Genomic DNA, 15,757 nt, shown 5'->3' with positions numbered 1-15,757 from the left:
CTGGCGCTGGGTTCACCACCACTGGCAGAGGGGCTAGTGGCCACCCTCCTACACACTTGGTGCCAGCTCTGCCAGGGCATTTGCTGTGATTCAAAACAGCTTTCCCATTAACTCCTCCCTGCCTGCTACTGCCTGTTGCTGCAGCTTCTCCTGCTTCTGTATCTTCCTCAGCACTAGAACTCTCTGAGTTAGAGCCAGATTTCTTATGCCTCCTTCTCCACTTAGAAACAGAGCAATCAGCTGCATGCCCCTTTCAGTATAATGCTGTTAATAGACCTATTATTGCCACCACTAATAGCAAATTTAGAGATAGCAAGCAGATCACCCTAGGATTCAAATCTCCTAGGTAACTCAGTTACAGGAATACTAAATTCAAATAACTCAGGAGGGACACGCACAGTTTGATTGCTGTATCCCTCCAAACCAACAAATCCAAAGCAATAATTACCAAACCACTTTAACTTGTATTTAAACCAAAGGAACAGCTTATATACTATGTACCTGCCAACTTGGTCAATTAGTGCAGAAACAAACCACTTACAAAACATCACACTTAAAACAGAATATATCAAATGCCACAAAACCCAAAACAGCTTCATTTTGGTTTCCTTAATCTGAGCAGGAATCACAGTATCACAGTATCACACAGTATCACTAAGGTTGGAAGAGACCTCAAAGATCATCAAGTCCAACCTGTCACCACAGACCTAATGACTAGACCATGGCACCAAGTGCCACGTCCAATCCCCTCTTGAAGCCCTCCAGGGACGGTGACTCCACCACCTCCCCGGGCAGCCCATTCCAATGACAAATGGCTCTTTCAGTCCTCACCTCGAGCCTAAACTTTCCCTGGTGCAGCTTGAGACTGTGTCCCCTTGCTCTGTTGCTGGTTGCTAGAGAGAAGAGACCAGCCCCCTCCTGCCTAGAACCACCCTTCAGGTAGTTGTAGATAGCAATGAGGTCACCCCTGAGACTCCTCTTCTCCAGGCTAAACAATCCCAGCTCCCTCAGCCTCTCCTCATAGGGCTTGTGCTCAAGGCCTCTCATCAGCCTCGTTGCCCTTCTCTGGACACGTTCGAGTGTCTCGATGTCCTTCTTAAACTGAGGGGCCCAGAACTGGACACAGGACTCAAGGTGTGGCCTAACCAATGCAGAGTACAGGGGCACAATGACCTCCCTGCTCCTGCTGGCCACACTATTCCTAATGCAGGCCAGGATACCATTGGCCTTCTTGGCCACCTGGGCACACTGCTAGCTGATGTTTAGGAGGCTGTCAATCAGCACCCCCAGGTCCCTCTCTGTTTGGAGCTCTCCAGCCACTCTGACCCCAGCCTGTAGCTCTGCATGGGGTTGCCGTGGCCAAAGTGCAGCACCCAGCACTTGGACTTGTTCAATGCCATCCCGTTGGACTCTGCCCATCTGTCCAGTCGGTCGAGGTCCCTCTGCAGATCCTTTCAACCCTCTAACTCACCAACATCTGCTCTTAATTTGGTGTCATCTGCAAACTTGCTCATGACTGACTCAACCCCCTCATCCAGACCATCAGTGAAGATGTTAAAGAGGACAGGGCCCAGCACTGATCCCTGGGGGATGCCACTGGTGACTGGCTGCCAGCTGGATGTGGCACCATTCACCACCACTCTCTGGGCTCGGCCCTCCAACCACTTCCTAACCCAGCACAGAGTGCTGCAGTCCAAGCCACGAGCTGACAGTTTAGACAGCAGATTGCTGTGGGGGACAGTGTCAAAGGCCTTGCTGAAGTCCAGGTAGACTACATCCACAGGCCTCCCCACATCCACCAGGTGGGTCACCTGATCATAGAAGGAGATCAGGTTGGAGAGGCAGGACCTGCCCTTCCTAAATCCATGTTGGCTGGACCTGAGCCCTTGGCCATCCTTCAGGTGTGCAGTTATTGTTGCCAGGATAATCTGTTCCATCATTTTCCCTGGCACTGAGGTCAGGCTGACTGGCCTGCAGTTTCCAGGTTCCTCCATCTGACCCTTCTTGTGGATGGGGACCACACTGGCCAGTTTCCAGTCATCTGGGACCTCACCGGTGAGCCAGGACTGGGGGAAAATGATGGAGAGCAGCTTGGCCAGCTCATCTGCCAGCTCTCTCAGCATCCTAGAATAGAATACAATAAACCAGGTTGGAAGAGACCTTCAAGATCATCGTTTCCAACCTATCATCCAACACCACCTAATCAACTAAACCATGCAATCAAGCACCCCATCAAGTCTCCTCCTGAACTCCTCCAGTGATGGTGACTCCACCACCTCCTCAGGCAGCCCATTTCAATGGGCAATCACTCTCTCTGTGTAAAACTTCCTCTTAACCTCCTAGGATGGATCCCTTCCAGTCCCATGGACTTGTGAGTGTCCAAGTAGCTCAGCAGGTCCCGAACTAATTCCTCATGGATTTCCAGGGCATCACACTGCTGCCCGACCCCATCGCCCAGCTCAGGAGGCCACTCATCCTGAACTCCTGTCTTGCTGTTAAACATTGAGGCAAAGAAGGTGTTCAGGACCTCAGCCTTTTCCTCATCTTCAGTCACCGTGTTCCCCTCCAGGTCCAATAAGGAGTGAAGGTTCTTCTTTCCCCTCTTTTTAGTGTTAATATATTTGTAAAAATGCTTTTTATTGTCTTTCACAGAGGTGGCCAGCTTCAGTTCCAACTGGGCCTTTGCCTCTCTAATTTTATTCCTACATAATCCAACGGCTTCCTTGAACATACCTCGAGAAGCCTTCCCCTCCTTCCAAAGGTGATACAGCCTCTTTTTTTCCCTTAAATCAATCCTCCACGAGCTGCTTGCTCATCCAGGCCAGTTTCCTTCCCCACCGGCTCATCTTTCGGCACATGGGAACTGCCAGTTCCTGTGCCTTCAAGAGCTCCTGTTTGAAGTCCGTTTTAGATCTGTGAAAAATTTTTAAAGGCATTGCCTAAAACTACCACACCAATAGTAGGAGGTGCTCCCCCATAGTTTCTGATTGCCAAAATAGCGGCATAATTAGAAGGAGCAAGACCTGTTCCCACAGGTATTTCATGAGGGTTCCGCGTACCATGATTTCCATAAATTATTTCTCTCACAGCAAACTCTCTCAAATGCTTGATTCCCTCATCTATTATAGACCACTTCTGTGGGTTCCAAGGCAAATCATCCTTGTATGAATACATCATCAGTACAGCCAATAAAAGGCATGTCCACAGAGAAACTACCAATGGAACTCTCTATACACTTATCTATTCCAGAATCTTTTGCAAATGTTCCAAATTGGTTTTTAGATTTGTCATCTACTTCTAAAGCAGAGGCACCTGTGTCATAACACCTTCCCAACCAACTCATTATTGGTTATCTCCTCTGGGATTATATTTTCTTACATGCCTAATTTCCTGCCTTGGTGCACCATTTGACTGTACCTCTTCTTCTTCATCCTCCTCTTTCCCAGGGTTCCCTCCTAGAAGCCTCTGTTGGATCCCCCTAAGTTCACAATCACCTTCCTTGTTTCCTGATCTCTTAGAGTCCTTACTCCATTCTGCACCTTCATCATCTCTTGAAGGCGTCACTAATTCAGATATATCTTTAAGACTAACATTCTCTTCTTCCTCATCACCTTGATCACTCACCTTTCTTAGCTTGCTTTCTTGTCTGCAATGGAGCAAGTAAAGCTGTAGCCTTAGACGTACCCTCTAAGGGTTCATCCAAGACTGGTTTATCTGTCTTTGCCTTTGCTTTACATGGAGGTGGAATTAGAGTTGGACCACAAGGATCCTTTTTCACAGCAGCAACCAGGTTTACAGACACCAGTGCTGCTTGGAAATTCACAGCTGGTTCGGCAGAAGCAGAATCAGGTGGCACAGAAACAGCACTACTGAGCACGCTTTGGAACCCTACTCTTGCTGCTGGACTCATTCTGTTTCAGCTGTTGCAGACAGAAGTCTCAGTGCCTCTTTAGCCTTGGTAATGGAGTTGCTGCTGCCACTACCACTTGTGCAGGGGCTGCCACCTGTACAGTTGCTGCCAGGCTCACTGCCATTACTGGCACAGTGGCTGCTGCTGCTTGCACAGGACCTGCCAGCACAACCACCACTTGAGCTACCAACCATCATCCCCACTGGCTTTTCAACAGTGCTGCTGCTTTTGCTGTGGTTCAAAGCAGTTTTGCCACTAACTCCTCCCTACTACTACCTGTTGCTGCTGCAGCTTCTCCTGCCTCCTGTCTCTTCCTCACTACTAGAATTGCCAGCATTAGACCCAGATCTTTCATCTCTTTTTCTCCATTTAGAGACAGAGTAATTACCTGCACATCACAATGCTATTAGACCTATGATTACCACCAGAAATAACAAATTTAGGCATAGTACACAGACCAGTGTAAGATTAAAATAATCTAGATAACTCTCAGTTACAGGATCACTAATTTCAAGAAACTCAGAAGAAATATTCACAGAAATATTACTATATCCCCTGCAACCTACAAATCCAAGAGAATAATTGCCAAACCCTCTTAACTCGTTTCTAAACCAAAGGTTATAAACAATGTACTTGCTGATTTGGTCAATCATTGCAGAAACAAACCATTTATAAAGCAACACACTTAAGACAGAATATACCAAATGCCACAAAATCCAGAATAGCTTCATTTTGGCTTCCTTAATCTGAGCACAGCCCCACAGTAAGCACCAATTAAGAATGTAGTGGATTGAAATTACCCCCCAACTAATTTGAGAGAACTGCCTCCCAAGATGAAACTGCCAGACTAGCTCAGAAAATTTTGGAAGCAAATGAAGCTATGTTTGCAATCAAACTAAGATCTAGAAATATGAAATGCAATGAATATGTACAAAATATACAATATATGCACAATAGATTTATATTTACAATTTATAAACAACCCAGAAACTCCTCAGACTCCCCTGGATGGATCCAGGGAACTCATTCACCTCCTCACTCCCTCCTTCCTTTCTCTTACCTCACAGAATAGTCAAAACAGACATACCCCTGGCAAGGCCATTGGAGATAGAGAAAAGTTGCAAGCAGAAGCAAGAGGAGAATAAAAGAGAAAGAACTATTAATGCCTCTGTTCTATATTCCCATTAGCAATCCAATGAATTATACAGACCTTTTAATTAATTTTCTTTTCCATCCAATGGTAATTTATTTTCAGTCCTTGCAGTCAGGGATTAGGCTAAAGTTCCCCCTTCAAACTCTTAACACCTCTATGCACAAACAAGCAGAATGGGACTGCAGCAGTAACTGAATCATTAATAATCATTGCTGAGGTGTGGTGTGAAGGGTGAGGTTTGTCTTGTTAAAGAAGTGTAGTCTACAGTTTCAAATAAGTAGCCTTTACCGACTATGCATGGAGTTATGGAAGCACTGATAGAAGAATGAAAGCAAAAAAGAACATCAAATTAGTCATGAATTTTAGGACATTGTTATTCCTCCATTAGTTATTTGCACCTGTTGGAAATCTACATACCTCTGTCCTCAGCTAGTCACCATCTCTTAAAGGGGCTCTGGAGCCATTTTTTACAGAAAGACCTAAAGAAATAATTTGATAATTCAGCTATTTCATCCATCTGGAACAGCCCTGATTTATTTCTGATTTATTTAAGAAGTCTTTTCCCTAAACATCCTTCCAATTTAAGAAAAAGAATTGTTATGCTAACCTTAAGGGACAAAACAAGACAAAAACCCCAAAACATTTCTAGTAATTCAAAATGGCTTGATACTTAGTGGGATCATCTAATAGGAAGTGACAGAAGTTTAAAAACTGGTAGAGAACACAAATTTGGATAAAGACTTCCATTAATGCAGCTGTGCTTTCTGAAATGTATCTGTGATAGAAAAAAGAAGAAACTTCTCCTCTGAACCTCCTAGACCCTAATATTTTCATAAAATGATCAATGGCATGATGCAATACTGATGCACTGCTGGTTTTACCCATCTCTAATGCCCACGTAATTATATTGTTTTTTCCTTACTGATACTGAATTTCAACTTGCTTTTTATTGCTTAGTCAGGCTGCTTTACAAAGACTTTTTTAAACTCTTCATTGTCCACTGAAATACCTGTAAGATTTCCACACTCCTGTTAACCCCAAATTATTCACATTTGTGTTGAACGGAATGTAACTCAGATTGGGGTGCACTTCTTATGTCACTAAATCTCCTTAGTAACACCCAATCTCCTCCCTTCTCTTAATCTTTCCCTTTTACTAATCCATCAAAGTACATTTCCTCTTATCCAATGTGTGCCGTTTCTTTAAAGGCATTTTTTAGGGAAGCTTTTTGAAAGCTTTTTGAAAACCAAAGTGTACTGTGTTGACTGGCTTATTAGAAGTGAATGCTGTGAAATGAACCAAGAAAAGGAAATAAAAATAGTACCATAAGCATTTTAAGTGAATCATCATTAAGCAAGAAACAAAGGCCACCAAGGATTATGTAAGGGAGAAAAAAAAATAGTCAGCCAATAGTGAAGGCCTGTTGAATTCCAGCATCAGTGCAGCTTTATGCTTGTATGCACTGTGTCAATTTAAATTACAATTGGAACTGAAGAGTTGTCAAAACATACCCTTCCAGAATCAGATAGATACAGAAAATTGTCTGTCATGGAATCCGAGGAGGGAGGAAGTGTACATACTGCCATTGCACATGTCCCAGTACGTGTTGCTTCCCTATGCCTCATGTCAAGTTACACGTGCACAGCAGAGCTCTGCCCCTGCTAGCACTCCAGCCCTTGCCTGTCCTGCATGGATCCTGAAGCCACAGCTGAGGAGCAATATGACATTTATTAGTCCACCCAAATATCAGTCAGCTTTTAGGAATCCCAAAGGCTTTCCTTGGTGCCATAAAGAGAAGTGGCTGAGTTAAACAAAGTATTACTGTTGATTGCTATTTATTGTATTCCATTGGTTAAAGATCCTTAAAGAGGCTCATCTAACTCCAGGACTGTAAAAGCAATATAGCAGAAAACAGAGCCACTCTTAACACACTTAGATTCTCATTTAAGAGCAAAGCACAAAGGTGAAAGATAGTTCACTTATTTCCAATTTTCTGATAAATTGAGAGGGTAAGGTGGTTCCCTTGGTCTCACAAAAAAACCTTGGATTATGAACTAGTTTCTCCCTACATACAGGCCCATTCTTCCCTTTAAAAGAGTACTTTTCATATCATTGCACATCTTTCCTTTCAGAGTCGGTTCAGTCTTCATTTGGGTTTCATTCCCAGTCACTTCAGTAGGAACAATGCCTGGATTTTATACTTTTGCTCAATGAAATAATTCAGATAAGTTTCATTTTACTCCAAAGAAGATAGTATTTGAGACTGAAATCAAAATATGCTTTTGTTGTGCATCTCAGTGGAAAAGATATTTCCAGAGTACTGTGGTATTTCATTGATATTTAAGATGCTGGAATACATCTTTGTCATAGATTCAGTTTTAATCTGCTGCTATTCATACCATCCTGCCTCATGCCAGCTTCAAAATGGAAGTGCTGACTGGAGCAACTTATTATGGGGCTTGAAGTTCAGATTGTAACATGGGAGGCTTCATCTGTTCTAATTGCTGCTTTTGGATTATGGGGTTTTGAGTATTGGCTGTCTTCCACTGGGATGGCAGTGGGATGGGGAAGCATGGGGGAATAGCTCCCTGTCTTGGGTTTTTAGCTCACTGGCTTTCTGCTGTTTTCTGCTGTGCTTTTTCTGCAAATAGGCTAAGGTAATTGTGCATTATGTGATCTCATTTATATTAAACTCTTAACCCAGAGGTTTTTTTGTGCATCTCATCTGTAAGGGAAAGTAACTTGTAGGGAAAAGATTCTGTTAAACTATCACAATAATCTACTAATTTAAATATAACACATTTTTTAGAAACTAAAGTTTGGGGGGAGAAAGAAAAAAAAAACAACAACTTTTTCTTACTGAATTAATTGAACTTAAAATTGAGCATCTGTGCTTCTGTTCTAAATTAATACAAAGTCCATGACACCTGCTTTTCCATCCTAGTTGTAAAAATCCTTTAATACATGGATCTAGCAGGTTGATGTAAGAGTAATTCTTAAAGCATCTGCAAATTTCTCTGGGTTTATTTGCTTTCTTTACAGCCACAGGCATGGATTTTTGTGTGTTTCTCTCCATTGATCTTTTAATTACACTCAACAACTAGAGTATGGGAAAAATGAAACTCAGCAGAAATTTTGGAAGTAAAGTTTCCCTTTTTTTAAAGGTTTAGTCAGTGATAAGGAAGCAATAGTGGTCATCTTGTATCATTTGATGTAGCAGAATGCACAATTCAAAATATAAGCCTGCTTTTTAGGTTCGTGCATAAACAGATATCTTCACATTAGAACTAGTGTCTCCTTACCATTCATGTAAATGAAAAAAAATCGAGCTTGAAAGGTATGCAGTCAGAGCTCAACACTTTAATCCACAGTCTTTAAAATACATTCCGTTGGATCTTTTCAGAAAGACTAGTGTTCATATTGCCTGCTCCTGTGTGTACCACAGAATAGAAGTATCAGGTCATCAAGATAGGCTACACATAGCAACATTAGCTTATATTATATGACTGCTTCCTTCTATCTCTCATACTACTTTGCTTTTACACTGTCAGCAAGATTATGTTTTGCTTTAAATATTTTCATCAGGTTTCAGTATAATGATAAAAATTATGAACTTCAGTGTACACTATTTTGTTGTTGTTGGGTATGTTGTTACCAATTTTCACTTGGTTTTGATATCTATTTTGCAATTATCATTCCAGAAAGATGTTATTCTTTGAGAATAAGGAGAATTGTTATGGGGAAAAAGATTGCAATTAACCATAAATAGTTAGTTCACATGACTGTTTCACTATAATGTTTATCTAGTATCAGATTAGCAGAGCCCATGTGCAGATCTGGTCAGGAAGTAATTGCTTCAAGGAAACACTAAAGGATGCATCTCTCTCATTGCAAACTACAAGGATCAAAGAATGCCTGGGACAAAGCTGGGAACTGATACTTTTGCAGCATGTACAGAGAATTTGGACCATGATGCTTCCAGGAGTCTCTAAATTAAACCAGGACTGCTCTACTCCCTGGTGTGCCCCAGAACCGTGAGGCTTACAGAGAAGGCTTAATTTGAACAACAGCTCCCACTTTGTGAGAAGTAAAGCATGCAGCTTTTCCCACCACTGCTCCAAACAAAGTACATTTGCTGCAAACTTGTTGCAGTCACCTAGACTGTCAAGATTCATGTGCTGGATCACATGACACATGCTTGCTCATTGTTCATGGTGGGTTGCCTTCAGTTGTTTTTCAAATGCTGTCCCTTTGTCAAGTGTCATGTGGCCGTGGGGAATGGAAACAGATTATGTCAGCTCTTTTAATTCAAGCTTGTACCACCACAAGGAGCAAAGGCAACGGCTTGGATTAGTCCACCTCCTCACCTATGGACAAAATGTCCTCATCGACATCATCAGTACTGCTTCTCAGCATGGTTGATATCATACTCGCTAACTGATATTTACAGATCTTGTCTTGGGTATAAATGCTTCCTTTGAACTCTGCATAGGAAGATGCCAGGGGATATAATTCCCTCTTAGAGCAGAAAGAGGTTAAGAAGACATTAAAGTCAAAGAATTCCCAACCTTTTAACTTGCCCATAAAATGTAAGAGATTGAAAAGAACAAAGGAATGGAAACTACAAGAGTGAGAAATTGAAAATCTGCTGAGTGTTGTGGAAATGCAATTCACCTCAAGGAAAGAGTCTCAAAGCCTATTTGATTTTCTTGCCTTTGGAAGATTTTGCTTACCCTTTAATCAGGAAAAGAGTCTAACAGTGTGGCTTTTGATTTTTTTTTTTTCCTAAGCATTTCAGCTGTTAACAGTGCATGTTGTCAGTAGTTCAACTGAAAATAATTGTATTCTCATTGTGGTGGTTTTAGGCTATGCTTTTAAAATTTAGTTACAGATTTCGAGCAGAGAAGTACAAAAATATAAATAAATCACTATTGGGTGTAAAAAGGAAAACAAGATTATTCTAAACAAATTCATTGGGTAAATATCTAGAATAAGAGGATCTGTGCCGTAACAATTCTTCCCTTTTCTCTTCTCTTCTGATCTCTGGCTGTTTTGCTTCACTTGGGAGAGATAACCTGCTTATCGACTGGCTTTGGCTGAGTCTAACTTCGGTGTTCCTTTCTCTTGTCCCTTTTGTACAGAGGAGTAAGGGGTGAGGCAGGGAGGGAGAAGCTAGTAGCTTCCCCTGGTCCTTGGCGGGGGGGGGGGGTCCTTGTGCTGTTTATTAATTGTAAATATCTGTATAATATTGTAAATACTGTATATTTTGTATATATTCATTGCATTCCATTGTAGAGTGTAGTTTTTGCTTGTAAATACAGCTTCATCTGCTTCTAACTGAGTTGGTCTGGCAAAGTTAACATGGGGGGGTGGGGGGGTGGAACTTCAACCCACCACACTCGTTTTCATGTGTATGAAACTTATTAATAGTAAGAGTCACCTTGTAGCTAAGTAGTAGACAAAGAACCAAAGCATGGACTTCTAATCTGCCCTGCAGCGCAATAGTAAGTTGTGTATGGAACCTTTGGTGCTGCAGCTCATTAGAATTGCGCATCAAACTGTCACCATCAGAAAGCTGAGATGTGGCTCACTTGGACAAACAACTATCTGGCAGTACAACTGCATGCACAGCAGCCATACAATGAATAGGCAACTCAAGTAATTCTTCTTTCAGATCTCATTTGTCTGTTCTGTCTGTATATTGAGAAATGGGGCAGGAATCTATTTAAAATATCTGTAACTGGTTTCTTTCGGTTTTATTTGATTCTTAGGATTTCTTAGTGAACCTTCATTTTCTTTCTGAGTGTGCCATACAGTGCATGGTTTCTGTGTCTGTAGAAGCTAGTTAATGAACGTGTTCCAGCAGTTTACTGATATTTTTCCTTGTGGAACCAATGTTTATGAATAAGGCACCAAAAGAAACAGCATAAAAGAAACCTGAGCCAATGTTATCACCTGTTCTCCCAGTGGAGTGCACTGTCCCACTGTTGGCCAGCTGTCATCTTCATTCTCTCAGACCTACTCCTACATTTTGCAGGATGAACACCTTTAAGTGGACCTTTTATGTGACAACTTATAACACCAAAAGAAACCTGTGGGTTTCCCCTGCAACCCAAGAGTTGATTAAAGTGACACAAGCATTTGCAAGTGAAACTAATAGAGGGGGATCTCTGGCCACAGAATTATTGACACATATCATTTATAAATAATTGTGTCTCAGTTGGAAAGCTCTTTAGAAGAGCAAAAAGGCAATGTGCTCTTATAGCCAAGAAGGCCAATGCTATCCTGGCTTGTATTAGAATGGGTGTGGTTAGTCAAAAGTGGTTCTCCTCCCTCTCTGCTCTGCCCTGGTGAGAACACATCAGGAATACTGTGTCCAGTTCTGGGCCCTTCAGTTCAAGGACAGGGAACTGCTTGAGAGAATCCAACAAAAAGCCACAAAAATTATTAAGGGAGTGGAACATCTTACTTATGAGCTGGGGGTCTTTAGCTCAGAGAAGAGGAGACTGAGGGGTGACCTCATGAATGTTTATAAATATGTGAAGGGTGACTGCCAAGAGGATGGAATCAGGCTCTTCTCAGCAATGCCCAGTAACAGTACAAGAGGCAATGGGTGGAAGCTGAGGCATAGGAAGTTCCATGGAAACAGAGGAAGAATTATTTCACTGTGAGGGTGACAGAACACTGGAACAGGCTGCCTAGGGAGGGTTGTGGAGTTTCCCTCTCCAGAGATATTCAAGAGCCACCTGGATGAGCTCCTGTGTGACCTGGTATAGGTGATCCTGCTCTGGCAGGGGGGGTTGGACTAGATGATCTCTCGAGATCCCTTCCAGCCCCTGACATTGTGTGATTCTGTAAAGCAGCTTAGGGGGAAAATCATAACATAATATATTTCTGTCTGCAAGCATTTTTGTCAAAACTGAAATGTACACTTTGGGCATTACAAAGAAGATTTTGTTCAACTTGCAAAATGAGTGATGTCAGAGTTGTGAAGAAAATTGCTTGAAGATTAAGTATAGCCCAGCTGAGTTTTGTAACAAGTCACTTCAGCATTTCTTCAGACAGAATTTCCTTTTCCATTTTTTCAGGAATTTTCTCTTTCTAGAAAGAAAAGGCATATGTAAACTATGCAGAGAACAGTATTTCTGTTGAATTCCTTTGAATGATCAGCCAGAATCCCTTGACACAACAGCAGTTCTTACAGCACATCAGTGCAGTCTCACTTACATCACTGGAAATTCACCAAAGCAACCTACAGCCAATGAAGTCAAATGCTATTGCTTGGTCTGTTTGGAGGCTATGCATGAGATAGCTCTGCAACAATTTACTCTGCCTGCAGAAGAGTTTCTTCTGACAAAAACAAAACAAAGGAAACATAGAAAACTGAATGGAAACTCTCTAAAGCTGATATGAACGCAGTCAACTGCCTTTGTACAATGCTAAGAATGAGACAATGTAAAAACGTCTATACACCTTTCCAAGAGCAGAATTTACCTGTATTGGCATGTCTGAACAAAAAAACTTCTGTGCTGGTTGCTCTGACTGAGAACAGTGGGCGTGGGTGCTGGATGGGGTCTCTGAAGGAAGCATCAAAGATTTTGATCTAGGTGAAGATTTATGGGAATTCTATTGAACCACAACAGCAGACAGGGTGTACAGGGTGTGTGTCACACAGACAGTTGAAGGACAAAACATTAGCTGAACTTAACACTGCAACAGTGGCCACTGTGATGCTATTGAAACAGATTACCATGGATAATTCTTCAAGCAGTGTCTGTCTTGAAGGCCAGTATAAGAAGAGGTGGCCATACTGGTTTAAGTGCTAAGGTTATTTTCTACCTTATACACAGAAGACAGCAGTACTGGAGTGCAACAATTCAAAAAAACTTGGATTTTTTTCCTTCTGTATCATCATGTCAGCTGGTACCTTAAAACTGATTCCATTCAGAGGGTCTTTTCTATTTAAGTTCTTTTTTTTCTACTTCTGTCTCTAAAATGCAGGTGGTTCGACCATACCAGACAATGTCCAATCCCATGAGTAAGCTGACTGTGCTCAACAGTATGCATTCTCATTTTATTTTGGCTGACAATGGCACTACTGGTAAATATGGAGCAGAAGTGAAACTGCGTAGACAGCTGGAAAAGCACATTTCACTTCAGAAGATAAATACAAGTAAGTAGCACTTTGCTTGTCTTGTTTTTTAATTACAGTTATATCAAAGACATTACAGGCAGTATAGTCTGTTTATTTGGGGAGTAGTTCTACTGTCTAAAATTATGACCATGAGGTAATAAAAGCAAATAATGGTGAATAATTGTAATAAAAATTGATTTTAGAGAACTGTAATAGGTGAATTTGGTTTGGGTAGCTTTCAAACTTAAGGTGCAGCCTGAAGTCCTTTAGTACCCTCATCTGCTTAAAATGATGTGCAGTTTGGATCACATTTATTTTGTGAAGAATACAATGGAATTAGTAAAAGTAGAGAAAAGAGTTACAAAAAATAAGGGAGAGCTTTTTATGATAAAGACTTCACAGTTTGGAAGACAGATGACTGAGATACATATAACTCTGGTTCTATACACTTCAATCACCTCTGAATGGTGACAACCCTGGATAGTTTCTGGACAACTCAAACAGTCCCAAAGCCATTCATAGAGACAGAGAGAGTACCTCATAGGACTGTTACTGTATGTTTGCATTAGATTTACTAGCATTTCCTAGGCAGCTGTCATGAGTCACTGCCAGAGGCAGAATATGAGGTTAGGTCCTTTCACATCATCTTTTACAATCATGATTGCATATCATTCCATCTCATGATCAGATTGAAGCCCTAGTTTTACTCTCAAATTTATTTTTTTATCTTTTATTGCCATGTATCACTTTCCTAGATTAAACGAAAAGCAAATAGTTACCTATGTAATCAGTTCTTCTTGGATAAGAGGATATCTGATTATTAGTATTATTATTTATGTAGTGTACAGATGCTTAATTTAAATGTGGAATTAATTTTTTTATACTTTTTTTTTTCTCTTCTGTTTACAGTCATTTAGCTTTTAGAAACTTTGTTCTTTCAAAACAAAAAAAGAATAAGATCTGTAAATTTAACCTCAGGCATACATAGAAAAGAAATCTTTCTTTGGGCATTAGCCAGGCGGGAACAACCATCCATCCATGTTGTACCTCAATAAGTTATCTCCAGGAAGAGAAACAGAACTCATTTTTCAAAAGTGATCATATGCACAGCCTTTCTGCTCCTAAGTCGCTGCAAGCATTCAATTCTGAGGCCAGGAATCATAACAAGTTTTGTAATAGAGACACCCAAAAATAAATTAGATAAGGAAACACATGTAGACTCTCAGATATCAGTTGGTGATGAATTACAGGCTGGCCCAATGGGGTAAACATAAACTAGCATGTTGGTCATGCTTGATAAAGCTTTCCATAAGACCAGTATAATCTGTGCTTAGATTAAAACAGTGCTTACAACTTTCCACACCACTACATGTTGTTCTTACAACATGCTTTTTCTCAGAGAGCACTGTGTAAGTATACACAAATAGATGTTTCCTTAGCAGCTGAAGATTGTATGATCTAATCCTAGGTTGACAAGCAATAAAAATTCACATTGAAAAATAGCACATTTTAATCAAACAAATAGCACATTTTAATCAAACTTCAGAAAACTGTTCAATAAATTATTTTTGTTTGAGGCATGTACACGAAAAATGTGAGCTCTTGCAGTTTACAGTGCAACAGTGTATTGGGGAAATCTTTACATTAAAAAGCAAATCTTGTTAGAGAGATTTAACTTAATTAACATTTGGACAAAATATTTTTCTTTTGAAAAATGATTGATGAATGAAACTCCAACTTTTGAAGATTTCAAGTCAAGACCTCTTCAAACACCTATGAAAAATTAAGAATTTCTCTGCAGCCCTGTCCTTGCCCTGGGAGTATGTATCCTTCTCCCTTTTTTCTGTACAGCCTGTCTATCATTTAACCTCTCTCTCCCAAATCTCTCTGTATTACAAAATGTAAAACCACATGGATCTCACCACACTTGTCAACATAGATGTGTCAAGAGAATAGTTAAGAAGGAAGGTTTCTTTTAAGATTTGCACATCTTGATCCAGTGAGATCTAGAATGTTCCTGCCATGTTTTGTTTCCCTTTGTTTTAAAAGGAGATGACTAAGTTCTGCCCAGCCTATAGTGAATAGAAAAGTGATCATGGATGATAGAAAGACCATATGGATGACAGACCATCTGCCCTGCTGGGTCAGCCAAACAGATGGCCACTTTCTAATGCCTTTCCTTTCTCTCATTCTTAGCAGAGCAGTGGAGATCCTCAGTCCTGTACAGCAGAGGCACTGCTGCAAAGTAATCTTCATCTAAACAGGAGTATATTCAGGCATGCGTGTTGAATCATAGAACCATAGAACTGTTGATGTCAAAAAAGAACTCTGAGATCATAAAGTCCAACTGCTCACCCAGAGCTCACAATCCCACCACTACTGCTAAGCCACCCAATCCCTAAGAATCATGTGCATGAGTCTTTTAAGTACCTTTAGGGATGGCGGCTCCAGTACCTTCCTAGACATCTGGTTCCATTGCCTGATAACCCTTCCTGTGAAGAAATTTTTCCTAATGTCCACTCTGAACTTGGCTCAACTTGAGGCCACTTCTTCTTGTCCT

General features: G+C 41.0%; 1 protein-coding gene across 2 annotated transcripts in view; it reads left to right on the top strand.

Moving 5' to 3' along the window:
* Positions 1-15,757, top strand: part of TRPM3 (transient receptor potential cation channel subfamily M member 3) — a 348,624-nt gene that overhangs the window by 174,242 nt on the left and 158,625 nt on the right. For both annotated transcript variants that reach the window (XM_054178940.1, XM_054178939.1), the window contains exon 6: positions 13,065-13,236. In XM_054178940.1, coding sequence (XP_054034915.1) covers positions 13,065-13,236 — 172 coding nt within the window. The remainder of the gene's footprint in view (positions 1-13,064; positions 13,237-15,757) is intronic.

The sequence above is a fragment of the Dryobates pubescens genome, chromosome Z (genome assembly GCF_014839835.1).
Source record: "Dryobates pubescens isolate bDryPub1 chromosome Z, bDryPub1.pri, whole genome shotgun sequence".
NCBI classification, from domain to species: domain Eukaryota; kingdom Metazoa; phylum Chordata; class Aves; order Piciformes; family Picidae; genus Dryobates; species Dryobates pubescens.
This window is presented reverse-complemented; position numbering and strand designations above follow the sequence as displayed.